Source organism: Molossus molossus, unplaced genomic scaffold (genome assembly GCF_014108415.1).
Source record: "Molossus molossus isolate mMolMol1 unplaced genomic scaffold, mMolMol1.p scaffold_m16_p_21, whole genome shotgun sequence".
Taxonomy (NCBI): domain Eukaryota; kingdom Metazoa; phylum Chordata; class Mammalia; order Chiroptera; family Molossidae; genus Molossus; species Molossus molossus.
The window spans coordinates 43792554-43815252 of record NW_023425357.1 but is presented as its reverse complement, the minus strand read 5'-3'; the positions used below and the strand labels follow the sequence as shown (position 1 = coordinate 43815252).

The following is a 22699-nucleotide window of genomic DNA, read 5'->3' as shown; positions in this document are numbered from 1 at the left end:
TGTGGCCACGGGGATCATGAGAGAACGTGAAGGTGGAAAGGAAAACTTGGGGTCCTGAGGTCACTGGGGTATTTAGATGTGTTTTAGGGGACAGTGATAGACACTAGCGTTTTTGGTGCCTCCTTCTCCCCCAGTAAGGCATATGTTCAAGCTGTGAGGCTTCGTATAAAATGGAAACATGATCTAGAGGGTAAGGTCGTATCCCAGGAGAGATGACTATTAGCATTTCCATGGACTTGCTTCTCAGAAGGCTCGGGCCCCGTGAGCGTCACATTCAGACTTTAAATTGTTTTTTGTTTGTTTTTTTTGACCCTCAGTGGATATTTTTTCCCCTGAAGAATAGAATGTCATGCAAATATGAGAGTTACTAAAAACCATTTTATGGAAAATATTATCTGCACTTAAAGAACCAAAGTCATAGTCCATTCTGTTACATTGTTAACAGCAGAGCTGCGATGTATTTTCCGGGGTTTCAGTAGGTACTACAAATCAAACATATTCTACATAAATGATTATTTGGCTTTTTTCTAAAAACAGAATTACAGGGCAATTAAAAACTTTAATTTACTGTACTATTTTGTTAGAGGTTTTATGAACATTGGTTTTTAATATACTGTTTTCTTCCTTGAATTTCACACTAAGCAAATATTAGAGATTTTATTAGAGCAGACTGGGGGAATTTTTAGAAATCCTTATTTGCAGTGTGGTGCTCTGGATATGTAAGTGATGTGGGGACCTCTGGTGGCATAGCTTATTTTGTCCATCTTAAAGAACTGGGTTCTAAACAGGAAGCTGGACAGGGAGTTCCCATGGAAGGGATCTTGGAGGTCGTCTGCGAAGTGTTCCCTCCACAGGCCAGGGCGCGGAGACACAGGCTAAATGCCGTCCCAGCGTCGCCCAGCGGAGCCGGGCAGCAGGGGCATTGCCGCAGCAGCCGCTGTCCCCGTGGGAACAGTGAAATGACATACAGGGGATTACCCTGTAGTTCCATTTTGTCTTAGAAACTCCACTTGCACCCAAGCTGCCGTCTGCAGGCTCGCTCCCTCTGTTCATGGCCTCGCCGTTTCTCGAAGGTTGATTGCCTGGGGTCTCTGCTCTCAGCCTCTTCCTCTTCGGCTTACCCACTCCCTGCCACCAAAGGTACTGCCCCGACACTTGGTCCTGTCACTCCCTCACTCAGTCTTCATTTCTGAGTCACCATTGTCCACAGGCTTCTTAACATGACTAAGATGATTTGAAAACAGGTCCACATGAGTCCAAAGAGATGTTCTTTATAGAAATCTTTTTTTTTTTCTTCACACTATGGTCCTGCCACTTGGGTGTGTGGCTTTAGCTATATTGTTTACCCCTGCTAGCCACAGTCTTCCACCCAATGGAAATGGAAGAATGAGCCTCAGGGAATTGTTTAGAGTTAATCGTATAAAGCCCCTAATATAAAGTACTCAGCACACAGTAGGTGCTTAATGGGTAGACTTAGCTCATTGTCACAAATGTCTACCCCAGACACAAAGAGTTCCTGGAGGGCAGGGACTTCACTGGCGTGTCTTCGGGGCTCAGTGCAGGCCCTGGCACATGGTAGGTGCCCAAGCAACCTTTACTGAATGGAAGTGAGCCATGGAAGCTCGAGCCGGGCATGTGATCTTTGTGAATCCCGATTTCTTATGACTAAAATTGGGAGGGTCAGTTAAATGAATTAATGCATATAAAGTAGCCTGGCACCTGGTTCATGGGTGTAATTCAATAGGTAGCAGCTGTTGGTAGAATCCTACCTGTCCTTAAAGAGCCAAGGACAACCATTAGCTCTGTGTAAAGCCTGCTTGGCTGCTTCTGTCTGCCCACTTGGGCAAACTGACCACGTCCTGCCTCTCACCCTCATGCCCCAGGAAAGATGGTCTCATGGGAAAACAGACCTTGGGCTGAATCCTGTTTGACTTTAAATAAGTTAATGATGCTTTTCAGCCCTGTCTGTAATTGGGGTAAATCGGGGGTAAATATGCTATGTTGGTCTGTCCTATCAAAACATCTGTCTTCTTTAGAACAAGAATAGGGCCTTTTGATCTTGCCTAGTATATAGTAGGTGCTCAAAAAATATGTCATGACTTAAATATGGCACCAAAACCTTAACATTAGAAAACTATTAATAAAATCAAGGACAGTACAAATGAGGTATCAGAGAATGCCAACTAGAGGAAAAAAGTAAAATTTAAATGGTAATAAAGCAAAACATGGTGTTAAGGAAAAGCTAGAAAGTAAGTACTAAGGGTTAAAAAGAGCAGATGAAATGACAACACAGGAAGTTCCGTCAGATGACACTATGGCTGCCAGAGGAACAGGTGGAGAAGATGACCTGTGAAAGCCAGAACCAGCGGCCCGCATTTCCCACAGACGGAGGGAGTGGCAGCAAACGCAGCTCCGAGGACACGATCTTCGTAGTGACAGCTTTCCAACTTCCAGACGCCAAACACGGCTCACTTCCTCCTCACCACGGCAGGGAGTAGGGGCCTGGAGCTCCTTCGGAGTCGCGGAGACAGTCCGGAAAGTTAAAGGACATGCCGGTCAACGCACAGGAAGGCCTGGGCTTGGAGACAGTTCTCCCGAGTCCAAGCTCTGGCTTCCTTCCAGTACATCGGGTTACTGATGCGCTCGACAGGCGGGATTTGTAGAATGATAGGTAACTTATAAATCAATGTCTTGAGCGTTTATGTCTGAGTTCCGCCAATTGTTATAAAAAGGTGTATTTATCTTTCAGTTCATGCCTGTTCAAGCCCCGAATGATGAAGAAAAAAGAGATCCTGTCCTTTTTGCTGGTAGAGTCCGGACTTTGATGGCTGAGTAAGTGTCTATATGTGATTATAATCACTAGAGAGTCTGAGCATTATTGGTAAATGACATTTAACATAGTTTTAAGGATTTGGGTGTTTTTTCCCTCATGCCCTCATTGCCCAATTTATTTTGGTGAGTAAAATACTGCGCCCGAGAACGTGGTCAGTCGGGCAATTTGTAAATACTTTCCCAGCTATGGCCCCAGACTAATAGAAATGCGTCTGCCGGAAGGCGGACTAGGAGGGTTCAATAACCAGAAGAGAGCAGCTTCCAAGGGTGGATTGTCCCAGGCTGGCCATGGCTATCAGACGAGCTCTGTGATGGTCTGAGAGGTCCCTGCTGCTGCCGGGCCCGCCTTCTGCCCCTCAGCCTCCATGAGGCAAAGGCATTAGAAAGGAGAAAGTTTGCAAGGAAATAGAATAGATACATAGAAAAGAGAAAAGTCACCCCATTAAGGGGTAACTATAAATTTAGGACTTAGAAATTGCAAAGCATAAGGCAGATATTTTCCCACACTCAAGGGAGTTTTAACTGGTCACTAGTCTGATGAGCTGAATCACCTCTGAGCCTGCAGAGAGAGAATGTGAGTGATGCCCCCACCGCCCCGGCAGCCTCAGCCCTCTAGGAGTGTGCCCTCTCTCCCCAGCCCCATGCTTAGGAGGTTTGGAGTGAATAGGCCAGCAGTATTATTCTCTTGGTAAAAACTCAATGGGAACTCTGAATTTAGCTTCATAGTGGAATTCAGCATTATAGCAAACATACACATATATATTAATATATACATGCACACATATTAATTTATATGCATATATAAGAATAGATATTTACATATATATTGCTATTAATATTCCACAGCAGAATAACTTGATTTTCAAAAAAGAATAAATGTTTAGCAAAAAAAAAAAAAAGTTGCTGTGTGTACCCAGGTGTGCCTGTTTTATTTAGTTTCTAGACCACCTATAGTTTGCTTTTTTAAAAAATCCTCACCCAAGGATATGTTTCTATTTATCTTCAGATAGAGTGGGAGGGAGGGAGAGAGAGAGAGAGACATCAATGTGAGAGAGACGCATTGACTGGTTGTCTCCCACACGACCGACCCCTACCAGGGCTGGGGGTGAACCGAAACTGAGACATGTGCCCTTGACCAGAATCAAACCTGCGACTCTGGTTCACGGGCCGACACTCTAACCACTGAGCAAAACCGGCCAGGGCTATAGTTTGCTATTAAATTATTATTATTTTTCTTTATTAATTTTTTTAGAGAGAGAGAGGAAGGGAGAGGGAGAGAGAGATAGAAACATCGATGAGAGAGAACATCGACTGGCCGCCTCCTGCATGCCCCTCTGGAGATTGGGCCCACAACCTGGGCATGTGCCCTGACCGGGAACCAAACTGATGATGCTCAACCGCTGAGCCATACCTGCCAGGGCTATAGTTTGCTTTTATATTGTTTTCTTTCTTATGTTTTTATAGCAGCTTATGTCTAAAAATTAGGAATGGAGATAGTATTAGGAACTAAAAGAATTTATATCAGATATTTTGAGTTCCCAAAACGTGCCTAATAGCAGAGGAGGGATTGGTGTAGGCAGCCGTTTTCGGAACTTGGAGGCATGGAGGTGGGCAGGCCTGTGATAGAGATGAAAAGACCTCCCTCAGCTGCCCAACCTCGGACAGGCTCCTCTCAAGATGCCTTTGCTCACGTGTAAGGTGAGGGCTGTGATCCTTGCCTTGTCTTTCTCATGGTTTTGGTTATTGAGACTTGAGTAGGAAACTCTAAGATAAAGACATTTGAAAATGGCAAAGGCCACGGGAGGTAGTGTTGGTACAATTCCTACTAAGTGTTTACCAAGTGCTCTGTCAGAAGGGTGAGCAGTCTGCTCAAGATCGGAGCCGGCAGCGAGGGTCTGGGCTGCGACTCGGACTCACATTTCCTGTTACCTAAGCCCAAGCTCTTAACCGTTCTGCTCCATGGATGATTATTATGATTCCTGAAATGTTTTTAGTTTTTCTTTCTTGTATATTTATAATCAAAGACAGCCTAGCTGTAGATAGAAAAAATGTTTAATTCTTATTGCAGTCATTGAAATGTACTGTTTGTAGCATTGATTCAATTAAATCAAATACAGTTACAGGCATAATTTTATGATTTTTACTGAATATTTGTGAGTAAAAATTTAGTGAAGAATGATCTTCAGAAAATTATTTTATCTACTGCACAGTCTAGCAGGGGGAGGTGGTACAGGCTATGAGGATGAAGGATGTTCAGGTTTGGAAGAAATCTGAGCTTATTATCAGGTCCCTTCAGTAGTTTTAGAAGGATGCTATGTGGCAAGAGGGTGACCTTCAGTTTTAAAAGGTGAACAAATGCAGCTAGCTAGCAGTTTGGACAGATTGTTCACTTATAATATGTACAGATGGGTCCTCCTTACAGTAACCCTGTGGAGCAAGTAGGGTAATTCCTACGTACAGATGAGAAAAGTGAGGCTTAGGTTCAGTGCCAAAAGGTCCACACACTAACTCCAGTGTGACCTGAACCGGAGACTTCTCATACTTTCCATGAGACAGAAGCTAACTGCAACATTGTCACTGTAGTTAAAACACAAAGCAAACATGGGCTGCTGGCAGAGCATGCCGACATGAGTGCCTACTCCGCCACAGGAAGTCTGACAAGTAGAGAAATATGTCTCTTTGGCACTAAAAAGCCAAAGCTACTGGTTTAAAAAGTAGGGAATACTTTTCCATCTACTGCTGCTTGCTGACCAATCCAGGCCTAATGAAAAATCATCACCTGTTTTTAAAAATTGCATGTCACTCTGCTATTGAATGCTTTCAGAGCGCTGGATATCCCAGTGACGGATCACACCTATGAAGACTGCAGACTGATGATCTCAGCGGGACAGCTCACACTGCCCATGGAAGCCGGGCTGGTGGAATTTACCAAAATCAGCCGGAAATTGAAGTAAGTGTATTTTAAAAGTACTACACTTTCATGAAAGTGTCCAAAAGAGATCTGAATTCCTGTATGTTTATTTTCTCTGATTTTATTAGCTCTGGTGTGGGTTTTATGATTGTGTTTTTTTGTTTTTTGTTTTGGTTTTTAAATATGTTTTTACTGATTTTAGAGAGAGAGGAAGGGAGAGGGAGAAAGAGAAAGAAACATCAATGTGAGAGAGAACATCAATTGGCTGCCTCCTGCATGTCCACACCGGGGATGGAGCCCGAATCCTGGGCATGTGCCCTGACTGGGAATCAAACCTGTGACCTTTTAGTGCATGGGATGACACCCAGCCAACTGAGCCACACCAGCCAGGGCTCAGCTCTGGTGTTTACTAAGGAAGCCAGACTTGTGAATTTATTTCCCTTTTAGTTCACTCAGTTTTGTTTTTCACGAACAGTTAATTTAAAATTATGTGTGTTGGTCACAGGAGATACTAAGTGTGGATGAGGACAGCTCCTTGCTTGGAACTGGCTGAGTGGTGTCCATCTGATACCTTTGTACCGAGAGGATAGCATAGTTAGATGATACTGGCCTGTCGTGGTCAGAATGTCTCTTTCAAAATAGGAATTGTCTTGTAGAGTAGCAATTCTGACCATCACTAAATTTTATTTCATTTCATTTTATATTTTTATTCCTCACCCAAGGATATTTTTCTACTTATTATCAGATAGCGTGAGAGGAAGGGAGAGAAAGAGACAGAGAGAAACATCAATGTGATAGAGACACATCGATTGGTTGCCTCCTGCATGACCTGACCAGGGCCAGGAACGAACCGCAACCGAGGTACATGCCCTTGACTGGAATCAAACCCTCGACTCATTGGTCCGCAGGCTGATGCTCTAATCACTGAGCAAAACCAACCAAGGCCATCATTAAATTTTAAATACTTACCCAAAGTCTACCTTTTTCTTCTGGGTATGTCATTTTTTACAAAAAGGCAAAAACAGCCCTTTGTATTATTCTGATCTAATTTAAACCATTTAGAACATTCCTTTAGAATTATCTGGTATGAAAGGTATAACCCCCAAGTCCTCTGTTATTACAGTTCATTCTGGTTTCATCTCTATTAGGGATTTGTAGGATCTATTGATTTCATAGACCTTGGCATTCTCCCTAGGAGGGAATTGTAGAACCAGTTACTGTTTTTAAGTCCAATAATTTAAAAAATTATATTTTGATAACCAATAGAGAAAATACTATCATCTATCTATCTATCTATCTATCTATTTTTTTTAATCCTCACCCGAGGACATTTTTCCATTTTTGGTTCAAATAGAGCGGGAGGAGGAGAGAGAGAGAGAAACATCGACATGAAAGGGACACATCGAGTGGCTGCCACCCACATGACTCAACCAGGACCGGAGACAAACTGCAACCGAGGTACATGCCCTTAGCGGGAACCAAACCCTGGTCTCTCTGGACTGCAGGCCGATGCTCTAACCGCTGAGCCAAACTGGCCAGGGCTATCTATATTTTTTAGATAACAAAATGTTTTGATGTTATGTTCACAATTCAAAAAGTTGAAATTGGATACAGAAGAGGTATGTGTTAAGTCACCTGTTTGTAAGATAAAGAAAGGATGTGATGGATCAAACATATGGTAACGGAAAGAGACTGAACTTTGGGTGGTGCACACACAACGCAATATATATATGATGTACTACAGAAGAAGTGTACACTTGAAATTTACATAATCTTATTCATCAATGCCACCCCAATACATTTAATTTAAAAAAAGAACGTGATGTAAGCTACAGTATATTTTCCAGTGTTTATCACCCTTATTTTTCATAATTAGTATTGGAGGACATGTGTATAGTCTAATGAATCTCCCCATCTCAACATTTTGTGAAATATGAATTTATCAGCTTGAAAGCAAAAATTGTATTTTTTAACCACTCATTAAGTGCCATTGACTTATTAAGTAATGCTTGATTTAAATGTGATTTCTTATTTTCTTCTCATGAGTCAATTATTATTCTGTCACATTGCTCTTTTCAGTTAGTTTTCTCTTCCTCAGATATTTGGGAAAATTAATTATACTACTATTCTTTAAAAAAAATTAGAAACCTGGGAGTTTGTACTTCAAAATACACATTTTATTCTCCTTTTCAAATTTAACATTTACAATGTTTCCCTTAGACAAGTGAATAAAAATGATCATTAGAATGTCATGCAGTTGCCTGGCCCATGTCGCTCGGTGGTTGAGCATCAGCCCATGTACCAAGAGGTTGCTGGTTCGATTCCTGCTCAGGGCACATGCCCAGGTTGTGGGCCCAATCCCCAGTGGGGGCATGCAGGAGGCGGCCAGTCGATGTTCTCTCTCATTGATGTTTCTATCTCTCTTTCCATCTTCCTTCCTCTCTCTCTAACATCAATAAAGAAAAAAAAATGTTGTGTGGCTGGAAAGGGCTGATTCCATGTATTTCTCATTCTTCGCTTAGATTGGATTGGGATGGTATCCGCAAGCATTTGGATGAATATGCAGCTATTGCGAGTTCCTCGAAAGGAGGAAGAATTGGAATTGAAGAATTTGCAGAGTATTTGAAGTTGCCTGTTTCTGATGTGCTGAGACAACTTTTTACGCTCTTTGACAGGGTATGTGAAAATGTGATCTCTAACATGCAGATGTTTCTATGCTACCCACAGAGCACAGATCAATGGGGCAGGCAAGAAAAATGTATTAGGACAGTGTTAGAAGAAGCACGGCTGAGCCCAAGGTGTAATTGCATGATTTTGTTTGTTCCCCTTAAGAGTAATAATAGTACATGGGTGCGTGTGTATTTTGTAAGTTATGATAGTGTCTATTTATTTTAAACACCAGGTCAGAAATAAATAAAGTGAGCATATAGTCATGTTTTGTAATATAGAATTGGGAAGGTTTATGTAACTGACAAGAATTTTAAAATTTATATCAAACTCACACATTGATGACCTGGGTGGTACTATTCTATTCGGCAGGTTTCTGGACTTTCCCCATAATGTATGAAAACCAAGTCGAATTTATTTTCAAATAACATTTTGTAACAAAGGTTTCAATGAAAGCTTGACCATTTGCCATAATGTTGGGAATACAATTTTCTGCTTATGACTATATAACTACATGAAGTTAGATGACTGAATTGTCAAAAAGTTTTCTTAGAAAAATGTATCAAGATTTCAAGTTCTCTGTTTTTTAATTTGTTTGTTGTTGTTTTGTTTGTTGTTTTCTAAATCCTCACCCAGGATATCTTTCCATTTATCTTCAGATATCATGGGAGGGAGGGAAAGAGAGAGAAAGAGAGACGGAGAGAGAGAGAGAGAGAGAGAGAGAGAGAGAGAGAGAGACATCGACTGGCTGCCTCCTGCATGACCCTGACCAGGGCTGGGACCAACACAACCAAAGTACGTACCCTTGACCAGAATCGAACCCGCGACTCTTTGGTCTGTCTGTCAACACTCTAACTGCTGAATCAAACCCGGCAGGGCAATTTGTTTTTAATATATAAAATTCACTCCTTGGGTTACGGTTGTATGAGTTGTAACAAATGCATAGAGAACTGTAATACCGCCACATTCAACATACACAGCAGTTACAAAACAATTACCTTCTTTTGTAGTCAAGCCCTTCCCCAAACTGTAACCCCTGACAATAGAATCTACCCTTTGGAATCTGGCTTCTTTCATTTAGCATAGTGCATTTGGGATTCAGCCAGGTTGTTACATACATCGACAATCTGTTTCCTTTTATTGCTGAGTAGCATTTCACTGTATGGACGTACCATCTTGATTTATCCATTTTTCAGCTGAGGAACATTTGGTTTGTTTCCAGTTTGGGGCAATTAACAAATATCACTGCTCTAAGCATTCATGCATACATTTTTGTGCAAATGTAGGTTTTCATTTCATTTGGGTAAATACTAAGGATTGTGATCTCTTTATTTTCCCTTATCTGAGAGTGACTTTATTTTGCATTCATTCCTGAAGGATATTTTTGTTGCATAAAGAATGCTCAGTGATAGTTCTTTTCTTTCAACAATTTATTATCAATGCCCTACTCTCTTCAGGCCCCAACGATTTCATTGCCTTTCTGCTTGTTCATCAAATTTTGACTTTCCTCACCGGTCTTCCTGCTGTGGCATTTTGCCCAGAGGTAGTTGTTTCTTGTTTTTTGATCAAAGTTTCTACTTGTAATCAGAAGGCGAAATAGACTAAACTGGGCTCATTCCATCTGTCTGGCACCAGAAGCCCCAGTTGTCTAGGAACCACTGGAGAAAGATATTTTGCAAAGAAATTATAGCTTAATGACAGAAACCAGGACAGGGCTTTTTGTTTCTCTTCCCAGAGCACCCTAATGTTCCTAATGACTGCACTCTGTGATCTCACCGATGAACTGTTCTTGAATCTCATTAGGTTAGGCTACCTTCGTCTACAGGTGGTGCCCAGGCCTCCCTCCGGGGCTCGCCTGCATCATACAATAGTCTTTCCTTGTCCGTGAGGTGTGGAATCTTCACCACACTCTACAGCAGCTCTGCCGAGGCGCAGCGGGTGGTGCCGGAGGTCCAGGGGAGAGGAGAGCGCTGGGGGGTGAACTGTGCAGGCTGGGAAAACGGGAACTTTTCACTCATCCCATGACTCATCTTTCTGAGACAGTTATATAGGGTGGCTCTAGAAACCAAGCAAGTATTTTTAAATCAAGTTCCTATAAATATGACAGGAAGGAAGATGGCAGGGACATGGCTATAAGGACCGGAGACGGGGAAGTGAGAAGTGACATGAAACAGGAACTGAGGGGGAAGGTTAGACTTCGTGCTCACCGGGATTTTCCATCAAAATTAAAAATCATGTCTACAGAGGATGCCCTCTCAGGTGTCAGACTCATAACTGGCAGTGACAGGGTTGCTATGACAACAGTTCTGTCTTCGGATGACTGATGATACCTGCCACCAGCCGCATGTTGCCATAGCGCTGTTCACTATGGGAAGACTTGGGAGAGGGGACGGGAATATAAATTAAGGATTAAAATAACCTCTAAATTAGCCAGATTGACTCACTCTGAACTCGAGAATCCAGCCGGCTCCCGGAGCCGGGAGACTGGTGGGCCTTGGAGCCGATGGTCAATCACATTTCCTTGTCAGTGGGCTCACATATCAGCTACACCTGTGACTTTTCTTCACTTCTTTGTAGGGGTGACTTGGCTTTGGATACAGACCAGGAGCTGGTCTTCATAGCACTTTCCCTTCGACCTCCGGCTCACTGAAGGTGGAGAAAATAGTCTGGGGAGTGAATGACTAATGCATTTGACTGTCTTTTCTCTCCTCCTTTCTTTCCTTTGTCCTCTGTCTGTTTCCATCTCCTGTCTCTCTCCTTTTTCGTTTGTAGCACACCTGCGTGTCTGTGCCTGTGCAGACTTGCTTTGTTTTGAGAAGTTGAATTGCGCAGTCACTGCCACGCCCTGTCCACATACCACTTCCATAGGCGTGTTTTCTGGTGTCTGTCAGGGATTCCACTGGGGAATATTCGAGGGAAAGACAAGGAAGTTCAGTAACTTCATAGTTTGTTTCTCTCCCAGTGGCTTATCTCGCTAAACTCGATTCTTAATGAGCGGTGGAGGGGGAGGAAGGGCGGGAGAGAATAAGGGTGGGTTGTTCCCGGTGCTCTTCCGATAGCATACATTTGTGCAAGGGCTCCGTCAGCCTCCCGCGTCCTTTCCCACTCGATCTTTCTCTCACCCTTTTGTTCTCCTCTCTCGGTCTCCTTCCAAGTCTACTGTCGTTGCGGTCGGTGTTTTGGGGACGGAGGACAGACCTGAATCTCTCTCCACATTCCTTTACTGTCTCCCCACGTACGTTCTTGGCTGATCTACAAAAACATCCTAATAGCCTTTGTCTCAATTTGTCCTAAAGTATATGCTATTTAGCTCCTTCTGACCTTCTGACCTGTTCTTTTAGATTCTCGGATATTTGATGGCAGGTGGGTCCAAGAGAGGTGGCATTCATGATCCCAAGCGTGGCATCGTCACCACTTTGGAATGCTTCCCTTTGGGGAGGTCCCATGTCTTTGAGAATAAAAGACCCTTTTCATCTTTAGGTTTAATTTAGCTTCTTTATTTTTGTGAGGGTATACTGAACTCTCTGGATTCAGAGGATAATTTGGGATTAGTCAAATGTCCAGATGATTAGAGTTGAAGGCGGAGACGATCATTTACAATGGTGTCCTCTCAACATTTTTTGTATTCATAATCCAGTTTATAAGACAGCCATCCTTACAGCTATCACAGTGTCTAGCAATGCCCATCACGGCACCACCGTTCATTCCGTCCTCCTCCGTCACTGTGCCTGAGAAAGCTGTGTGACGCCCTGCTGACACTGTGTAATTTACCTGCAAGACAGCCTCGGCTGCTTGGGTGCACATGCTGTCCTGGTTGCTAGCTTGACAGGCTGCCTCTTACCTCTACAGGGAGCCCAGTTATATCTCCTCCACACGACCTGTCACGCTGCATTCCGCGGTTCTGAGGCGCGCGTCGTCGGAGCAGCATGCGTGCTCCCTGGTGACACAGCTGTGTTTCTGGGGCCAGCAGACTTTTTCTGTAAAAGAGCCAGATAGTAAATATTTTTGACTTTGCAGGATACATGGTCCCAAAATATCAGAACAACGTGTACAATTGACTAGGAAAGTTCATTATTGCCACTCAGACCAGTTTCTCCGTTTATGTCCAGTCCTGGCGACGCCCCGCCCTGACTCCAGCATGAGCATGTCGCCGCTCAGCCCAGCAGCCTACCTTCTCCGGCAGCAAGGGACCAGCAGGGGTGCCTGTTATTAGGGGCTCATGACTTAACACTTGAACGAAGACCAAGAACAGGGCAGGCAGGAAGGACTTGGGATAAAGAAACGCATTCACTCCACATAATGTGGAGCAGTGATAAAAGGTCTGCAGAAGTTTCCAGTAGCTACCGGTGCTGATTGTCAGAGCGCTCATGTGTACTCGCTCTTCCTGCCTGACCGTTACACCAAGTCACAGGAGTGCTGGGAGAAGTAGCTGCCAGCCCGAAGGCAGGAATGGGACACTTTTCACTTTTCCAGACTGGATAAAGTAACATCTCTGTTTTATTCAGCTCTGGTCTGCTATGAGCACAGTGGCGTTGGTAGAAAGAGAGAGTGAGCTCATGCCAGACTATAGCTTAGGAATTAGAAGCCAGTCTCCCTCCTCTGTAAAGATGAACCATATTCCACTAGTTAGAACTGTGGGAAGATGGCACCTAGAGGTAGACAGATTAGTCGAGAATAAAGATTTGAAGCAAACCCCTTTCAGCCAGACGCGGAGTACCCTACAAATTAGCAATGGTTGTTTTAATCACTGCAGCCATCCTCCAACCCAGTCCTTAAACCTCACCAGCAAGTTTTGTTTTCATCAGCTTAACAGGGGTGGGCAAACTACAGCTGATGGACCAAATCCAGTCTGACACCTGTTTTGTTAATGAAATTTTACTGGGACACCGCCAGGCCATTCATCTATGTATTGCCTGTGGCTGCTTCGTCTCCACAATGGCAGAGACTTGTTGCAACAAACAGTCATGGCTTCTAGCCTTTACTTGTCCGGTCCAGGTTTGATGTGGAACAGTATTCCATAGCTCATGTAGAAAGACCTCATCTTGATTCCAGTCTCAGTTCCTCAGGATTTGTGCTGTGAAATCTGCTTTCTAACATATATGATGGAATAAACAGGGACAGCGAGAACTTGCTGAGTGGGGCAGGTGAACTTGTCTATTGTCGTGCATGTTGTCCTGAAAGTTCAGTGGTGCTTATGTCTGACCGTTTCCCTCTTCCATTCTCGGGTTTACGTCGCTCCCCCGTCGGTTCATCCTCATGTTTTCTTCCACTGAGCTGTTACACGAGAGGTAGCCACGCAGGCACGGAACTTCTCTGCTGTATGTTGGCTCCTTCATGCAAGCTTGCCTAGGAGATGCCTAAAGGAAAGGCACAGAAGCTTCGCTTTCTAACTAGAGCAAGTGAGCACGAGGCACGGGGCTTTGTAAAGGGCACATTGTGTCCAGCCAATTTCATTTCCTCTGTGACTGACCGTCCAAGATGGTAAAGAAAAAGGAATAGGTGTTATCTGTGTGGACTCTCGAAAGGCTTTGGATTTCACCCAACAAGACATTCTCAGCAACAACCGGGAAGGTCTGGGCCATGCAGTCAGGTGAAAACCCACCGGAAAGAAAGGGAGCCCTCGCAGAGGGGGGCCTGCTCCTGTGTTATCCCGGACCTGGGTCGGTGCCCCGCCTTGGAATTCTGGTTGGAGGGGCAACGTACTTGATAGGTTACAATCAGAAATGTTTTTGAAAACCAGACAACATGTCAAAGTGGAGGCGAGGGTAAGGGTAAGTGATCGTGTCTTTAAATGTTGTGGAACCAGGCCCAAGATAAAACTGGATTAAATTAATATCTAGCATAAAAAGACTTGGGCCCCAGGAGGAAACCGAATGCCAGGCGAGAGTGCTGCTGCTGACATGGTTTCATGATACATGAAAACCCAGCTTCGCAGGACCGGGGAGCCGCGGCCTGTGCTGCACAGTGGCCATCTTCCTCCTCGCGCAGAGGTCTGCAGCCGGGGCAGCTCCGGCCCCACCGCCCAGCTGGTGGGCTGCCGGCCTGGGACCAGCCTCCTTCTCAGTCTTCTCCCCAAACTGTCCTGCTGGCTTTTTAAAAACAACTTTCTTGTGGCATATTGTGCATATCATATAATTTACCCATTTTAAGCATACATTTCAATAATTAGTTTTAGTGAATTTACCAAGTTGTGCAACCATCACCATAAATCAGTTTTAGAATATTGTCATCACCCAATATGGTTCTTTGTGCCTCTACCTTTTAGTTCCTGTACCTACCTCCCCTTCCCCTGCAAAGTTGGCCTTCTGTGGTAGTCCAGTCCTGGTCTAGTATAGGGACCTTCTGTCTATAGATTTGCCTGTTCTAGACACTTCATATGAATGGAATCGTACCATATGGGTCTCTCGTGTCTGGCTTCTTTCACTTGGCATGATGTTTCTGGGGTTCATCCCTGCCATAGCATTCCATGTGAAGGAAATTATGTACTCTTCTGTATTGCTAAATATGCCCCACTACATGGATATATCACATTTTGTTTATCCACTCGCCAGCTGGTGGACATTTCGGTTATTTCTACTTTGGGGTGATTCTGAATAATGTTGCTGATAGCATGCACATGTCACTGTTACTCTTTGAGGTCAATAACTCTTTCTCCCCAAAATGAGGTTACATTTTTCATCAGATGTGGTTTCTCCCTCTACCCTTTTTCTCCAGAAATAGACAGTAGAGATTCCCCAGACAGCAACCAAAGTTGCTATTAATGTTCTAATAAGTGGCCTTAGGGGATTAAAGAGTCCAGAGAAGAAAAGGCTTGTTAATCTAATAGCAGTCTTTTATTCTGTGGTGGTTTATGAGAAACTGTTAGCCAAATGCCCTCCACCTTCACAGAGAATAAATGCCAGGAATCAGATTTAAACTTTGGAGAAAACACTTCGGATGGGTATAAGGAGGCACATTTTATATGGCAGTGGATGCTATCAGGTTCGTTTGTATAAAAACAAAGCTCATATAATTTCCTCTGAGAGACGCTTATGTGAATAGGTTTAAATCTGTCTGAGGCCAGATGGCCCCTTGGGATCCCCTAAAAGGAAGACCGTCCTTTTACGGTGCTGCTTCTTTGTGGTTAAAGAGGACATGTGGCCTTTGGTGTTCCCGGAGGCCGTTTTATGGTACCCATGAGACCAGTTATTGGGGTCATTACGCCATAAAACCAGTCGTAGGAAAATTTTACACAAACTGCTGGGTGTGACAGGAGACATTGCTTTCATGTCCCGAACAGAGCCGTGCTGCTTAGCCTCTGGGCTCTCCCTAATGACATGAGAACAGCCATCAGTCAACACTGGGACTGTACAGTCCGGAAGTCATTTCATGTCTAGTCTTCTTCTTTCTGACTTCACATTTGAGCTGTCAGTGGTTCCCACAGTCACCTATGAGAGAGACTGCCTCATGGCTGTTCAAACCTCTTTCCAGTCCAGTTCTGCCTGTGCTGTCCCTCAGATCCACGTCTGTTCGGAGAACTCTGACTCCGTCCATAGCGAGGCCTGCTGCAGTAACTGCTGTCCTTTCCTTCGCCTCAGCAGAGTTCATTGTCCCCCCTTTGAGTACCCATAATGTTTTCATAACACAGTCCAATGTATTATTAGCTGCATGACCATTACATAGGGGCTTCTCTAAGTTTTTCTTTCCTTATCTCAAATACTTTTGCACCTTTTAGAGGAATTGCATGAAACCTAAATACCAAAGAATAGTACATACAAATGTAATAGTTCAGTATGAATAGCAGAAACATGAGCGTGGACCTCAGGCTGTAATTACAACGGTTTGCTGTGGCGCAGTACTTGATTCTTGAGCACAGCAGTCCTGGTGTATTCAGCTTTGTATCCTAAACACTGAGCCCAGGTCCTGGTACATAGGAACTGGGGATTGAATCGTTATGAAATAACTCTTATCACCATTTTTTCAGATTTGAAATTGAGGCCCCAAATGCTAAGTGATATAGTGATTTAGTGATTATGTCCTGACCACCTTTCCCTAAGTTCACCGGTAGAACTTCCAGAGGCCTCTGGAGGATTTTACCCTGACTGCCTGGTATCAAAGGGAGGGTTTCTCAAAGTGTGATCTGGCGCTACCTGGCACAGACTGACTTTTGAAGATACTTACTAAAAATATAAAATCAAATCTCATAAATGTAATGGGGGGGCAGACACATAAAATAAGAAATGAAAGAGAGAGCAGTACTACCACTGTACAGAAATAAAAAGTATTCTAAGAGAGTACTATGAGCAACTGTAGGCCAACACAAAATGGACACATTTCTAGAAACGCACAACCTACTGAGACTGAATCATGAAGAAACAGGCAATCTAAACAGGCCTATAACTAGAAGGAGATGAATCAGTAATTAAAAAAAAAAAAACTGAACAAAAAAATCTCCCAACAAAGAAAAGCCCAGGAACAGATAGTTTCACTCATGAATTTTATCAAACATTTAAAGAAAAATTAACAGCAATCCTTCTCACACTCTTCCCAACAATTGAAGAGGAGGAAATACTTCCTAACTCATTCCAGCATTATCCTGATACCAGAGTGAGAAAAAAGATACCACATGTAAAGGAAACTATAGAGCAGTATCTCTTATGGATATTGATGCAAAAATCCTGAACAAAATATTAGTGAAGAGATTCAACAGCACAGTAAGAGACTTTTACATCATGACAATGTGGGATTTATTCTAAGAATGCAAGGATGGTTCAAGATACAAAAATCAATCAATGTAATACACCACTTTAACAGAATGAAGGGAAAAAAAACATATCTCAGTTGATGTAGAAAAAGCATTTGGTAAAATTCAACACCTTTTCAGATAAAAACACAACCAACTATGAATAGAAAGAAAGTACCTCAACAGAATAAAGGTCCCATGTGAAAAGCCCATAGCCAACATCATGCTCAATGGTAAAAGACTAAACACCTGTTTTCTAAGATCAGGAACACATAAAGGATGCCTTGTTTCTTCAATTCTATTCAACATAGTACTGGGCATTTTATGCAAGAAAATAAAAAGCATGTAAGTTGGAAAGGAAGAAATAAAATGTTCTCTGTTCACAGATGGCATGATCTTATATGTAAAAAAAAAAAAAAATCCTGCAGATTGCGCACACGTACATATACAAAACAGAACTAATAAATGGATGCAGCAAAGCTGCAGGATACAATATCAACACACAAAACTTAGTTGTGTCTCTATACACTGACAATGAACAGTCTGAAAAGAAAATTAAGAAAACAATTTTATTTACACTAGCATTAAAAAGAACAAACTACTTAAGAATAAACTTAACCAAAGCAGTGAAAGACTGACAACTATAAAGCATTGCTGAAAGAAATTAAAGATACAAATAAATGGAAATGTATTCTGTGTTCATGGATTGGAAGACAGTATTATGATCTACAAGTTCAATGCAATCCCTATAAAAATCACCAAAATGTTTTTTTTTTGAAATAGAAAAATCCATCCTAAAATTCATGTGGCATTTCGAGACACCCTGAATAGCCAAAACAATCTTGCAAAAAAAAAGAACAAGTTGGTAGTCTCACACTTCCTGATTTCAAAACTTACAGTGCTACAGTAATCAAAACAGTATGGTGCTGGCGCAGAGACATATCAACCAATGGAGCTGAATAGAGCTCAGAAGTAAACCCAATGATTCAGACAAGGGTGCCAAGACCGTTCAATGTCTTTTCAATAAATCGCATGGGAGAACGGGATAACCACATACGAAAATGAAGTTGACCCTTACTTTACACCATATGTAAAAGTTAACTAAAAATTGATCAAAGACCTAAACATAAGAGCTAAAACTATTATTAAAAAGAACTAAAAACCCTGGCTGGTTTTGCTCAGCCATTAGAGCATTAGCCCTCAGACCAATGAGTCATGGGTTTGATTCTGGTCAAGGGCACGTACCTTGGTTGTGCTTCATCCCTGGTCGGGGTCGTCAGGGTCATGCGGGAGGCAGCCAGTTGATGTGTCTCTCTCTACCTCCCTCCCACTTGGAATGAAAAAATATTCTCAAGTGAGGATTTAAAAAAGAAAGGTAAAACTGTTATGTTTTGTCTTAGATAAAAACATAGGAGAAAGCTTTGTGATGTTAGATTTCTCAATGATTTTTTAGATATGACACTCAAAGCACAAGCAACAAAATAAAAATGAGATAAATTAGACTACATCCAAAAAAAACAAACACCCCACCCCCCCCACACACACACACACAAAACTTGTGTGCATGGCCCTAGCTGGGTTAGCTCAGTGGTTAGAGTGTCAGCCTGTGGTCCAGAGACACCCAGGTTTGGTTTCCGCGAAGGGCACGTACGTTGGTTGCAGTTTGTCCCCAGTCCTGGTTGGGTCGTGCGGGTGGCAGCCACTCGATGTGTCCCTTTCACATCGATGTTTTTCTCTCTCTGTCTCTCTCTCCCACCCACTCTATCTGAACAAAAAATGGAAAAATGTCCTCGGGTGAGGATAAAAAAAAAAACTTGTGTGCATCAAAAGACACTGTCAACAGAATGGAAAGGCAACCTATGGATGGGAGAAAATATTTATAAATAATATACCTGATAAGTGGTTAATATCAAGAATATATAAAGAACTACAACTCAACAACAACAAAATAACCCAATTAAAAAATAGCAAAGGGCTTGAATAGACATTTCTCCAAAGAAGATATACCAATGGCCAAAACATATTTGAAAAGGTGCTCAATATCAATAACCATTAAGGAAATTAAAACCACCTCACATCCCATTAGGATGGCTATATTTTTTAAAAGTTATTTTCCCACCCAGAAAAAAAGTGTTGCCGAGGATGTGGAGAAAATGGTGGGAATGTAAACTAGTATGGCCACTATGGAAAACAGTATAATGCTTCCTCAAAAAACTAAGAATTACCATATAACCCAGCAATTCCACTTCTGGGGATATATCCAAACAAACTGAAAGCGGGACCTGGCCTGGCCGGTGAGGCTCAGTGGACTGAGCGTCGTCCCGGGGACTGACAGGTCCCAGTTCTGTTCCCGGTCAGGGCACGTGCCCAGGTTGCGGGCTTGATTCCCAGTAGGGAGCATGCAGGAGGCAGCCGGTCAATGTTTCTCTCTCACATGGATGTTTCTATCTCTCTCTCCCTTCCTCTGTCTCTAAAGAAATCAATTAAAAACCATTGAAAGGAAGGAAGGAAGGAAGGAAGGAAGGAAGGAAGGAAGGAAGGAAGGAAGGAAGGAAGGAAGGAAGGAAGGAAGGAAGGACTTGAAGAAATATTTGTGAGCCCATGTTCATAGTAGCTTTATTCACAAAGTCTAAAGGTGGAAGCAACCCAAGCACCCACCAGCGGATGAATGGATAAACAAAATATGTTACATACACAAAATGGAATAATACTTAGTTTTAAAAAGAAAATAAATTCTGACACATGCTACAACAAACATGGATGGAATTTGAAGACGTTATGCTAAGTGAAACAGGTCAAAGAACAAATGGTGTATGATTCAACTTACCTGAGGTGCCGAGAGCAGTTTGGTTCATACAGACGTACGGTGGAGCGGTGGCTCCAGGGCCTCGGGGAGGCAGGGGCGAGAGCTGCTGTCTAAGGGAGACAGGGTTTTCGTTTTGCAAAATGAAAAATGTTCTGGAGATGGATGGTGGTGATGGTTGCACAACAGTGTGGTGTACTTAATGCCACTGAACCGCACACTTAAAATGGTTAAGATGATAGATTTATGTTGTGTATTTTATTACAATTTTTAATTTAAAATTTAAAAAAAACAAGACACCAAAAAGTGCATAGTGCATGATTCCATTGGTTTCAGGTCCAAAAATGACTTGATGGTGTTAGATGTCAGGAGAGGGGTTCCCCGTGAAAGAAGAGAGTAATTTTGGGAAAGAGGTGTGAAGAGGCTTCTGGGGTGCTGGTGATATTCTGTTTCTTGACATGGGTGTGTACAGTCTAGGAAGTGTTGAGCTATACCTTTGTGGCTGTGCATTTTTCTATGTGAATGCCATACTTCAAAAAATATTCCACAAATGTAGATCATGAGCCCCACAACGGAATACAGAATCAGAATCTCTGCATATAAACACCCCCCCCCCCCCCCCCCCCGCCTGGCCAGTGTGGCTCAGTGGTTGAGCGTGGGACTGATGCATCAAGAGGTCACCAGTTTGATTCCCGGTCAGGGCACATGCCCAGGTTGTGGGCCAATCCCCAGTAGGGGGCATGCAGGAGGTGGCCAATTGATGTCCTCTCTCATCCATGTTTCTCTCTCTCCCTCTTCCTTCCTCTCTCTCTAAAATCAATAAAGAAAGAAAAGAAAAATAAGAAAAACCCCTCCCAAGTTTTTCTTAAGAACATTGGATTTTGGAAATCTTTGGTAAAAGAAGGCGATTAGGTAAATAGACTTCCATTGCCCAAGAATTGTTCAGTTCTACCCTGTATGTAAATATTCTTTAGAAAAGAATGTCTTGCTTTCCCTGAGTCATTTACCTTCTGTTGGGAAAACACATCATCTTTCAATCAATGCGTACAGAAATGTGTAGTCTAAATATTCATGTACAAATATCATTGCTTCTCATATGTCCTACATACTATCATTTTTTAATATTTATTAGCTATATTAGGAATATTTATTAGAAGAGCTCAAAATTTTATTGAGGCCCCCAAAAATGGCAGGTGCTAGGACCTGACGGAATTCAAGCATCCGCAGAGGGAAGTGAGAAATCACATGGCCGGGTGTGGTGCCCTGGAAGCAGCTACAGAAAGCCAGTTCTTCCACACGCCAGCTCCGCCGACTCCATTTCAGTCTCTTCATCTGGCTCCCAGGCTGTGGCAGCTTCTTCCACTGAAAACATGTTTCTCGCAAAGGCTTTTTTGGATGGAGCAGATAGAGGTCTTGGGGAAGCCCTTGGAGGCCTTCTTGGAGGAGGTGGCCAGAGAAGAGGAGGCGGAGGAGGACGAGGAAATATTGGAGGGATAGTTGGAGGAATTGTGAATCTTATCAGTGAGGCTGCAGCAGCTCAGTACACCCCAGAACCCCCGCCCACCCAGCAGCATTTCACCAACGTGGAGGCCAAGGAAAGCGAGGAAGTCAGGCGGTTTCGGCAACATTTTGCACAGCTGGCGGGACCAGACATGGAGGTGGGTGCCACTGACCTAATGAACATTCTCAACAAAGTCCTTTCTAAGCACAAGGATCTGAAGACCGACGGCTTTAGCCTGGACACCTGTCGGAGCATTGTCTCTGTCATGGACAATGACACGAATGGGAAGCTGGGCTTTGAAGAGTTTAAGTATCTGTGGAACAACCTGAAGAAATGGCAGTGTGTGTATAAGCAATACGACCAGGACCATTCTGGGTCCCTACGAAGTTCCCAGCTGCGGCCGGCTCTGCAGGCTGCGGGTTTCCAGCTGAATGAGCAGCTTTACCAAATGATCATCCGCCGATACGCCGATGAGGATGGGAGTATGGATTTTAACAACTTCATCAGCTGCCTGGTCCGCCTGGATGCCATGTTCCGTGCCTTCAGATCCCTGGACGGAGATGCAGACGGCCAGATTCGGGTGTCTATCCAAGAGTGGCTGCAGCTGACCATGTATTCCTGAGGTGGGCACTGAGAAGGCAGTGCCCTGGAGGACAGGCCGCCGAAGCCAAGCCACGCTGTCTGCAGGCTGCTGATCCCCGTCCACAGCTGTCAGGTCCCAGCGACCGCTTCCGCACTCTGCGTGTGCCTGACTCGCGCTGCTTTCCACTGCTCATTAAACCAGATTTGCCAAAGGAGTGTTGCGAGTGGTTTGTGCGTCAGCTTTTTGAGGTCCTGTATTTGCATGGACCTGGCAATGGGGTGGGGGTGCCGGGGGAGCTCCGCCGGAGTGGGTTTGGATAGGTTGCCGCTCACTTGGTGAACGAATTCCAAGGAGCAGGAAATTTGTTGTTAAGAATGAAATTTTTTTTAAAAATGGGAAGAAATCAAGAAAGCACTCGGGAAATACGTTTTTCCCTCTAAAAAGGTGAGGAGGAGGGAAGTTCAAAATCTGTTTTTCCTCTTAATTTCACATCTGGTATTTCCATTATGTAAAAAAAGGAAAACGCTTTCTTAGAAACCTGTTTAACTGTGAGAGGACGGGTTCAGGAATGTGGAATGAGGCCGTTTTATACCCGGGTAGTTGTTTTCTTTTATGGTGGAGCATCTGTGTAAAATTATAGAATTCTTTAGTGGTGGAAAAAGCATGAGCAGTTTTGTTTT

At 43.3% G+C, this 22699-nt stretch overlaps 2 protein-coding genes across 3 annotated transcripts in view; both read left to right on the top strand.

Annotated features, from left to right (window-relative positions):
• The window catches only part of LPCAT2 (lysophosphatidylcholine acyltransferase 2), a 58190-nt gene that overhangs the window by 22393 nt on the left and 13098 nt on the right, over positions 1-22699 (top strand). For both annotated transcript variants that reach the window (XM_036273966.1, XM_036273964.1), the window contains 3 exons: positions 2750-2832; positions 5657-5782; positions 8266-8419. In XM_036273966.1, the coding sequence (XP_036129859.1) occupies positions 2750-2832; positions 5657-5782; positions 8266-8419 (363 nt within the window). The remainder of the gene's footprint in view (positions 1-2749; positions 2833-5656; positions 5783-8265; positions 8420-22699) is intronic.
• On the top strand, positions 21153-22635 carry CAPNS2 (calpain small subunit 2). The gene has a single exon (XM_036273967.1). It carries the CDS (start codon positions 21306-21308, stop codon positions 22056-22058), a length of 753 nt encoding a protein of 250 aa, XP_036129860.1. The 5' UTR covers positions 21153-21305; the 3' UTR covers positions 22059-22635.

What these genes read in the sequence shown, in the direction of transcription:
- CAPNS2 (XM_036273967.1), top strand. Translation starts at nt 21,306, where the DNA reads ATGTTTCTCGCAAAGGCTTTTTTGGATGGAGCAGATAGAGGTCTTGGG.